Source organism: Mandrillus leucophaeus, unplaced genomic scaffold (genome assembly GCF_000951045.1).
Source record: "Mandrillus leucophaeus isolate KB7577 unplaced genomic scaffold, Mleu.le_1.0 Scaffold157, whole genome shotgun sequence".
In the NCBI taxonomy this organism is placed as follows: Eukaryota; Metazoa; Chordata; class Mammalia; order Primates; family Cercopithecidae; genus Mandrillus; species Mandrillus leucophaeus.
In genome coordinates, this window is record NW_012101554.1 from 3,003,476 (window position 1) to 3,014,024 (window position 10,549).

The 10,549-nt window shown below is 45.2% G+C and overlaps 1 protein-coding gene across 1 annotated transcript in view; it reads left to right on the plus strand.

Moving 5' to 3' along the window:
• The window catches only part of RFX4 (regulatory factor X, 4 (influences HLA class II expression)), a 160,206-nt gene extending 150,175 nt beyond the window's left edge, over positions 1–10,031 (plus strand). The window contains exon 17 of the mRNA XM_011975596.1: positions 8,431–10,031. Within this exon, the coding sequence (XP_011830986.1) occupies positions 8,431–8,703 (273 nt within the window). The 3' untranslated portion in view covers positions 8,704–10,031. The remainder of the gene's footprint in view (positions 1–8,430) is intronic.
• Positions 10,032–10,549: the final 518 nt, after the last annotated feature.

The window sequence follows — 10,549 nt, forward strand, 5'->3', positions numbered from 1 at the left end:
GGGCTCCGCACTGTCTAATAAGCCAAACCAGCCCTCCGTGGTCTGTGGGGAATGGACAGGCCATGGCACCTGGCTGCATTTGGAAAACCACCGCTGGACACCCTATCTGTCTAACACTTTCCTGTGCATTGGTTCTGATCCGACTGGTTGCCAGTTCCACTCTGCGTCCTAAGTATCTCTGTATGCCCTCTGTGCTCATCTCAGCTCAGGCCTTTATCATATCGAACCTAGATGAAGACAGAAGCCTTCCTGATGATCTCTATGCCTCTAAAAAGTGCCCCATCTCTGGTTCATCCCCGACACTGCAGCTAGAGGAGTCTTTCGGAAAAAACCCAACTGACCATGATACTTTAGCTGTCTTTGGCACATCATCGCTTTCCAGGTCAAGTTCAATTCCTTAGTATGTCTCTTAAGACTCGTTACCTTTTTGGCCTACTCACCAACTCCCTCCCTCCCCCTAGCCATGCCAGCCCTCATGTGGTTGTCTTGGATGTGCCGAGTTTCTCCGTGTCTTTGTAGATATTGTTTCCTCAGGCTGGGTGTCTCTTCCCCAGTTTCTTCTGCTGGGCATTCATGACAAGCATCTTGCTGTCTTTGTGGCATTCCTGAAAGTACCCCCTTGCTTCCTCCAGGACCTTATTAGGTGCCACTCCCTGGGTTTCCTCTCTCAGTAGCATTTCTCACACCCTGTTATCATCACCAACTTTCCTGTTTGACATGCACAGAGACCCTAAGCTCCCTGAAGGCAAAGATTAAGTTCAGTATCCTCAAGTCACAGCACTTGGCACCTATAAAAAGAGAAGCTACCTTCTCCTGAACACGTGCTATATGCCAGGCTCTGCGCTGAGCACTCTCCACATCCCTTGGATAACCCCTGCAGAAAAGGAAGTGAGACTCACAGTAACCTGCCTGAGGAGTTGAACCCAGGAGCTGTGACTCCTGTCCAGGCTCTCAGGCACCACCCCCTGCTGCCTCTCAGATGCAGGCATTCACTAAGTGTACACTGAGCAGATGAGTACATGGGAGGTGGCGTCAGCATGAACAATAGTACGGTGTGCTGAGCATGCTCACTCTATTCTGCAGGCACAGGAAGCTAGGGAGTGGTAAGATCAGAGCTGTGATTAACAAAGAGAGCTCTCAGGGTCCCCACAGAATGAACCAAGAAGGGGGGCTGGTGGAGGCAGGGAGCTCTGCTCCAAAGCACTTGTAGAAGTTTAGGAATGAGATGGCAGGACTGACGCTAGCGTGGAGGCTGTAATTACATCAGCTGTTAGCACACAGAGTCGTCTCTGAAGGAGGGCACCAAGGAGAACGTATCCACAACACATGGCACTCTGGGCAAACAGGTGTTTGTTTTGATTTCCATCTGCAGTACCAAGGGGAGCCCTGGTTTAATCCCCAGACAAGCCAAGAAGTTGATTCCACTAAATCATCACCTGGGGCATTCATTATAGGTTTCCAACTGCGTCACACAGAGATGCCAGCTCCTTAGGAGCTCCCTCTCTTGGGAGCACTCTGTGCTCCTCACTGTGATCCACTGCATGACTGAGAACAGCTGCAACAGCCTAGATCACTCCACACACTCCAAGCATCTCATTCATTCATTCATTTCTCAAATGGCTCCTGGGTAACTACTATGTGCAAGCACTGCACTAGCCACTGGGAGCACAGTGAGAAGGAGACAGAGCATGCCTGCTTTGGTAGAACCTATGCTTCAGTGGGAGACAGCATCATCAAGCCACAACTCTGGGCATTGTCTTCCCTCCTTCTTCCCTTCCTCATCCCCCCTCATGAAATGGCAGAAGCTGGTTTTCTGGGGTGATATTTTTAAAGCCATTGCTATAAAAAGAAGCCAAGATCTCCTCAAGGCCCATGAGGTCCTGCTCTGGAAGCCACACCAGTCCCCAACTGGAACACTGTCATTTAATAGCTGGTCTTAATAGAATGGCCCAAGGACACGCGAAAGCCCATGGAAGGGCCCTTTTAATCCAGACAAGGTGTGAGAGTCCAAAGGGTCCTAGGCCAGGCTCTTTGCCACCATGCCCTGTGACTCTTAGACGAGTGCCTCTGACACTCCCCTCAACACACACACTCCACACTTCGTGGTTTATGCCTTAGTCTCCACATGTAAAATAGGGTGGAGAGAAATTTCTTACATCGGTCTCTACCTAGGTTGATGAGTGAGGTCAGTGTTCAAAACGGGGTACCTCTCTGGGGGAAGGTACTGTCTAAAGACAAAGTATCCTTTGTTTTGTTTTCATTAACATTTATTCAGAGCACTGTTCTAGGCATATTTAAATATACAGACTCACTTAATTGCCATAACAACCTTGGGAAGAAGGCATTTTTGGAGATAGGATCTCACTCTGTCACCCAGGCTGGAGTGCAGCTGTGCAATCTTGGCTTACTGCAACCTCCACCTTCGGGGCTCAAGTGATCCTCCCACCTCAGTCTCCCTAGTACCTGGGACTATAGGCGCATGCCACCAAGCCCAGCTGATTTTTGTGTTTTTGTAGAGACAAAGTCTTGCCATGTTGACCAGGCATGTCTCAAACTCCTGGGCTCAAGTGATCCTCCTGCCTCAGCCTCCCAAAGTGCTAGGGCTACAGGTGTGAACCACTGCACCTAGCCTTTTCACTGTTTTTAAAGATAAGTAGACTGCCTCAGAAGGTAATGCGCCCCAGGCCATGCATCCAGTAAGGGACAAAGCAGACTCAAATGCAAATCCTCTAGCTCTCAATCCCAATGCTAAACCAGTGGTACTGAATACTACTGTTTTGGAGAGTGGAAGGTAAATTCAAGAGGTTACTGCTGCTATTTTCAGTAAGTTTCAAGTTGCCAAAGAGAAGCACACACCCCAAGATAACCTTATTTCTTTCCTTTATTGGTTTTTTGGTTTAAGGTTGAGCATAGCGAAAATCCACTGCAGGGCTAATTAGTTTTAGCTTTCCAGAGCAGGGGTCAAGCTGTTCCAATTCTGAGTAACTGAATATCACAATTCACTACGTCAGACTCACCAGGGAAAAGGACAGTCTGAATTGGAAGAAAAATTGCAAGTATGCAATATGGTTGGAGAAATGCAATTGGTCATCAGCACAAAAGTAACTGAAACTACTGCAAATCAATGCCAGCTAGGTTTCCTTAGAGGGCTGATACATCTGTGAAGCACAGTAATTATAGGGGTCCCGGCATTTCTATGCTCAAAATAATTTTAAGTCATTTGTTTTCAAAATAGAATATGTGTATGCCTTTATTTACACTACTTATTTGTATAATACATACTTTCTTCCTGGGTAATACAAAGGTAAGCCTCCCAGCTCTGCTTAGATTCTTATAACCTCTGACTTAGTCCAGATGAATGAGGTTTCACAGTGTAAGGTTTGAATTATTTTGGAAAAACATTGCAACTGTGCTGCACTTGTTCACATCAAAGTAAGCTGCCTCTTTCCAGGTTCCCCATTCCCAGGTCCAACCGAAAGGAGAAAATAAACCAGACCAAGTACATAGCTACAAAATCTTTCTGAGCCTCATTCAATACATGTTCATAAAACCTCTACCCTGTCAAGCAGCCATAGTGGAACTGGGGCCCTTGAGCTCAAAAGCCATTTGATCACACTTAGACTGGAAAGCTGTCCCTTATTTATCATCTGAAAGGCAGAGGCCAAGCCTTATCAGCTAATTACTGCCTCTCACAGAATCTCCAGCAGTCTGGCCCAAACCAACCCAGGACCACTGGGTGCTACAACGTTTGCTTAGGGCACTGTACTTCGGGTTGGCGTCTTGGGCCAAAAAGAAGAAAAAAAAAAAAATCAATCAATGATAGTGTTGTAAGATCTCTGACTGTAGAGCCAGGCTCCTTGGGTTCAAATCCCAGCTTTGCCTCCAATTAGCCCTGTGCCTCAATTTTCTCATCTGAAAAATGAGGATAATTATGGTATCTATTTCATAGGGTTGTAGTGAGGGTCAAGTGAGTTAGTAAAGGTCAGAACAGGGCCTGGCTCATAGTTAACACATTTTATTATTATCCTTTGTAACACCACAGTTATCATATTTAGGGTAATTTTATAATTAAGATCTGTCTCCCTCACTGTACTAGCTCTGTGAAAGCAAGCACCAAGTCCTTTTTCTCTCCCCATTATATTCCCATGGCCTAGCACCGAGCTTGGCCCTCAGTGAGTGCTCAGTAAATACTTGTCAATGAAACGAATGAATGACTGGTACTAAGTTGCTGTGTGATTGCAGTAGATCATTTCCCTTCTCTTGACCTTAATTATTTCATCTGTAAAACCAGAGGTAGAACCAGATGGTTAGTCACTAAGGCTCTTCCTACCATTAATGGACCATGACCCTATGATTCTAAAAATAACATTAATAACAGCTGACACATTTTGAAAACTTACTACACAGGAGTTCTAAGTGTTTCACATGTAATAACTTAACTAATCTTGACTTTAAAACCTCAGCAGCAGGGGGATGGTGGCTCACACTTGTAATCCCAGCACTCTGGGAGGCTGGGAGCCCAGGAATTCCAGTAGGGGGGCCGTTTGAGCCCAGAAGTTCGAGATCAGCCTGGGCAATGTAGTGAGACCTCATTTCCACAAAAAATTTAAAAATTATCTGAGAGTGGTGGCACACACCTGTGGTCCCAGCTATTTGGGAGGCTCAGGTGGGAGGATCACTTAAGCCTGGGAGGCACAGGTTGCAGTGAGCTGAGATCACCCCACTGCACTCCAGGCTGGGTGACAGGGCAAGACTCTGTCTCAAAAAAAAAAAAAAAAAAAACCAAAAAAAAACAAAGCTCAGCAGATGTGGATTGTCTGACAAAGAATTTTTGGGAGCTACATCCTTCTCCAGAAGAGGCTAAGAGAAGAGGCTAAGAGGCTAGGGGTGAGCCCTCTGGCAGTACTTTGGTGCAGTGAGAGCTGCCTTTCATAGGAAAACAGTTTGTGCTCCTGACTGGACCACCTTTCACCCCTTGTTCAAGTAGCAGCTCATTTGGTAAGGGGTCAGGAATAAAGGGCTCTTTCTTCCCTCTCCATGTGTAGGAAAGTCAGCCCTTGGTGTGGAGAGTCATTTCTCAAAATAGATCTTCCTAATATGGTTCCAAAGAGACCAAGAGTCAGTTGTAGCTGAGATGGGCTTATGCCATAGGCATCCGATGAACGTTGGACTGTGTGTGCAGGCACACACACGTGCACACAGGCACCCCTCATACACTCCTCTCAAGGGGTGGTAAACTGGTGACTTATGTCCTTTTTAAAATCAGTAGCAACAGCATATGATTTAATCCAGAGAATGGTAACTTCCTGTTACGGGCCCTCAACAAAAAGTGCCTTATTCCAGCAGAGATCTCTGGACCCCGGAGTTTGTGCCCAGCATGCTTAAGGACCCTGCATGAAACCGGATGTAAAGTGTGAGAGGTGAGGCGGGTGCCATGGGCCAGCCTCTGCCACTCCCACCAGACTAAATAGAAGCTTCATTGGTCATGTTAATGACCAAGCCAAGGCAGTGAGCACTTCAGCTAACTGGCCTTTCAATGGTCTCTTCACTACAGGGAAAACGAGTCACTGACTCATTTGCAATTAGCTGACCTAACAGGACAGAATTTTCCATGCTGGATTCTGTGGTAACAGAATTTTATTGTCACATTAGAGATATTTTGAGCCAGTCTCGTTTCCAGGCAATTACTCTTTTGAGTGTATGACACAACTTCTGAGCACAGCTGTGTCGAGGGTCCTTGACTAGGCACAAAAGCCACACTCTCGGGTTCTGTGGGAAAGAGCCCAAGTCCATTCTGTGACATTTTACTTACACGAGCCAAGGCAAGGCGGACTCTGTTGGAACCAGCAAGCTGAGGCCAGGTGAGAATTCTAAGGCCCCAGAGCTCTGTCGGGGAAGAGGGAGCTTAGAGAAGGAAGAGCAGCAGAGAGATTAAAGTCTAATGGGCTGGCCTCCAAAAAGGGAGTGCTCTCCTGCTCCTGGGTAACTTGGCAGTGGCAGGTCAGCCTCCTTTGGGACGGTCATATCAATGTGGGGAAAGCATGCTCCCCAACTGGGTTTCTATGCCAGCTCTTCCACTACCTTGCTGTGTGACTTTGGGCAGGACACGTGATCTCATGGGGCCTGGCTTCCTCATCTGTACAACATGGGGTTGGATCCCAGGATTCCTAAAATTCGTTCTAGTAGTAATGTCCCAATGTTCATTTGCTAACTATTATTTAGCACCTGCTAGGTGCTAGGCACCATGCCAGATGTTGGGTACATGGTGTTGAACACAGCAAAGCCCCATCAGGAGTATATGAATATAAGCCAAAAGAAAGACCTAGCTAGCTGCCAGGCAGGATGGTAAGGCCCCGGCCCAAGAGGCACAGGCTGGGGTATTTAGGTTCTTGAGATAGGATTCCAGAAAAGTCTCTCTGAGGAGGTGACATTTAAGCTGAGATAGAAAGAATGACAAAATGGCAGGTATGGCAGGAGCCAGGGGTAGGGGTGGTAGAGAAGGTTCTAGGCAGAAGGAACAGGTAGGACAGAATTCCCTGAGTTGGAACCAGCTTGGCATGCCATGGGACCAGAAGGGAGGCCTCTGTGCCAGGAAGAGCACCAGGAGGTGAGGTGACACCCAGGAGTTCACTTGAGAGAAGATCAGGTGGGGCAAGCAACCTTTCTGAAAAAGGATCGTTTTGTAGTAATAGTTCCTAATGTTGTCTGTTTAATACACCTGGGATCTTGTTTTTTTGGGACAGGGCCCAATCTTACTATGGTCTCACTGGGATTTAGAGCAGTTCCTGTGCTAGAATCCCACTGTGCAGACCTGAGAGTCCACCACTGCTGCCACACAAACAGCATCCTGCAGGTTCCCATGATGCAGAGCACAGGGGTATGTGCCAGTGTTTCTGATCTGATTTGGGATTAGGAAAGCCTTGGCGTGCTGTCCATGGTCTCCTTGGCAACAGCCCTTGGTGCCTTCTCCCTTGAGTTCCCAGACACCACCTACGCCCTTCTCCGTCTTTTCTAACTGTTCTTTTGGTTGTGAAGTGGCTGTACTCTTGCTATGTAAGGCATGCCATCCTATGTAGGGGGAAAAGTCCCTCGCTACTCGAATTAGGATCCCTCTTTCTTGACCTCTGAATTGCTGGTTCTCTTTGCATGCTTCAGGCCTAAGCACCTGCCCCAGCTCCCCTTAGGCTCTCACTTACAGAGGAAGAGCAGTTCCCTGTAGCCACCTAGACTCCAGGGAGCAGCCATTGTTGTCATAGCCCCTTCTCCCTGCTGTCTAGGCTTCAGCCTGTCTGTCTCCCTCATAGGAGGCAGCCTCCCACCTAATCCCCTGGGGCTCCACTTTCCAACTGTCAGGGAAGACAGATGGGGAGCAGAAGAATTCATACATTCACACACTCTCCTCCTCGCTGCTCTGGCCATCCTTGTTGATTGGCTCCTGTCCTTGGTGGGGTATCCCTCAGCACAGCAAAGAAATCTTTGTGCTGACTGGCCTGCAGACTGGGAGCTCTCAAAGGGAGCCCATAGCTCCTCTCCTTCCTCCCCTCTGATCCTACTAACCGAGGCTTATTTGCATAGCTGTCTTGGTAACAGAAAAGAATGTAAAAGAAGAAGCACTTCAGAAGCACTTCTCTTACTCCTAATCCTTTCTAGAACTACTTCCCCTCTTCTTGTAGCTACTAACACCTGTTCCTCTGACCTGCACAAAAGCTCCCCTCCCCACCGCTCTCAATTGGTTTCTCTTGACTCTTTCCTCCACATTCACACCAAGTCCAATTCCTATTCGTGTATCTTCCAGGAGTTCAGCAAATGTGAGCCAAAAAGAAAGACATTCTCTAAATGATAGGCACTAATAATAACCTTTGAAATTGTTGACTTGCTTCCTCTTCAAAAGCCTGCTTTTAGGCTGAAGTTTATAATTGAATTCAACTGTAAAATGTTATTTTTTCATAACGTCATTGTATTTTACTTGGCAGTGTTATGCTCTTGGGTTGATGGACTAGGACCTATCACATCTCCATAACTAACAATAAAACTCACTGCCATCCATCTGTACATCCATATTTATTTATCTGGACATGCAGTTACTAGTGTATTTGTGCGTGTGACAAACACACACTTTTCTGTATTCCTGGTGTGGCTGTTTCTCATTTTGGGTTTGACTTCCCAAGATATTGCAGATTAGGAACAGAAAGCCAGTATAACCGCATGAGTAAACACCAGCCCAACTCAGGCTATGAAATCTTTTGCATTTCTCCTGTTGACTTCCCTAAGACCAAGATTCAATCTTGCAGAAGTTCAGTGATTCCTCTCCATCAGCTCTCATTAATAGCATCTTAAGAAATTTAACTTAAACTATAAACATGACTGATATTGTGTATATGCAACTTCAAGCTAATTTTTACTTTGTGGAATTTCTTTCCCCTCAACAAGTACCCTTTTAATAGCCCCACTTCCCGGATGGAACCTTGTTTGATGAGCAGTACTCCCAGACTGCATCCTACCCCAGTCACTCCCCGCTGGCCAGAGGTGCCCTCCGCCAACACGTGCTACACAAGCCCGTCTGTGCATTCCACGAGGTATGGAAACTCTAGTGACATGTATACACCCCTGACAACGCGCAGGAATTCTGAGTATGAGCACATGCAACACTTTCCTGGCTTTGCTTACATCAACGGAGAGGCCTCTACAGGATGGGCTAAATGACTGCTATCATAGGCATCCATATTTAATATTAATAATAATTATTAATAATAATAAACCCAACACCCATCCCCCAGAAGACTTTATCTCTATACATTGTAACTCATGGGCTATTCCTAAGTGTCCATTTTCCTAATGAACATGAGGATGGGATTCAATGTGGGATGAATAAACTTTAGTTCAGAAACAGGACTTACTAAAAGTCAGCGGGATTGGGTTTCTGTAGCCAAGCCAGACTTGACTGTTTCTATAGAGCACTATCTCGGGCAGGCCATTCTGTGCCTTTTCCCTCTGTTCCATGACTTTGCTTTGTGTTGGCAACCACTTCTAGTAAGCTACTGATTTTCCTGTTGACAAAATCTCTTTAGTCTTGAAGGATGGATACTGGAGACAGAATCTGGTTTGTGTTCTTGGATGGGCACATAATTTGCCAAGAGCATTCACCTTGCCATCTGTCTGTCATCGTACTGTACAAGGAACAGCCCTCAGACGTGTTCTGCACATCCCTTCTTCCTGGTGGTATCATCACTGCTTCCTGGAGCACCAGGGCTAAATGGGGAGCTATCTGGAAACTCTAGATTTTCTGTCATAACCCACATCTGTCACAGTACCTGCATTGTCTTGGAATGTAAGCACTGTCTTGAGGGAAGGAAGAGGTCTGTTCTGTATTGCCTTAAGTGATTGAGGTTTGTAGGAGACTGGTTCTTCTACATACAAGGATTTGTCTTAAGTTTGCACAATGGCTAGTGTCAGCAAAAGGCAGGAAGGTTTTTTTTTTTTTAAAGTTCTATGAGAATGTGGATTTATGGCATTGAGTATCACACTCAGCTCTGCTGTGTTAACTTTGTGAAACTGGATGGAACAAACTTTAACTTACCAAGCACCAAGTGTGAAAATGACTTTCATGGTTTCTTCATAAAACTATAATAATATCCGACACTTTGATAGAAAAAAATTCAAAGCTGTGCCTTTGAGCCTATACTATACTGTGTATGTGTGGAAATAAAAATGTATTGTACTTTTGGAGAATTTTTTTGTAGGCATTTTTCTGTCAGACTTGTAGTAATTTGTGAGGTTTGTTAGAGATTAATATAGGTTTTCTTTCTGTATTATAAAATGCACCAAGCAATTATGGTGGGCCTATTACCCTATGGGTAAGAAATAAATGGAAATATGACATCGGATGTTTTAGCAATTGTTCTGTAAATAAAATCTTTGATCACACCACTCAGTGTGATAATTGTGTCTACAGCTAAAATGGAAATAGTTTTATCTGTACAGTTGTGCAAGATATGAATGGTTTCACACTCAAATAAAAAATATTGAAATGACCTGCTTTCTTCTGACTTTTCATTTGACATGACCTCTGTGTGTGTGTGTGTGTGTGTGTGTGTGTGTGTGTGTGTGTATAAATAACATTCTGAATACTTAGGGTGTAAGTAGGCAGGGAAAAACTAAGTAGTCTTATATGTAGTTCCCCATCATCTTGTCATATAATAATTAAAATGTGTATAAACCACACATCCTGTCCTTGAATAATGATTAAGTAAAAATAGTACCTACAGTCTGATAGAGGTTTGTAGGGGACTAGTTCTTCTACACACAGAGATGTGTCGTAAGTTTGCACAGTGGTTAGTGTCACCCAAAGGCAGGAACCTTTCAGCTCTTATAGGGAATACTATTCTTCGATACCAACACCATTAAGAGATCCCTTGGTTCATTATGCTTTAATGATCACTGGGTGTAAAGCTATTTCAAGTGCAGTGCTTTAAATGCTAATAAACTTCTGGAACAGAACAGTAACATTACTGAATACTTAATAAGTATTAACAAATTCTTCTCCAGCACA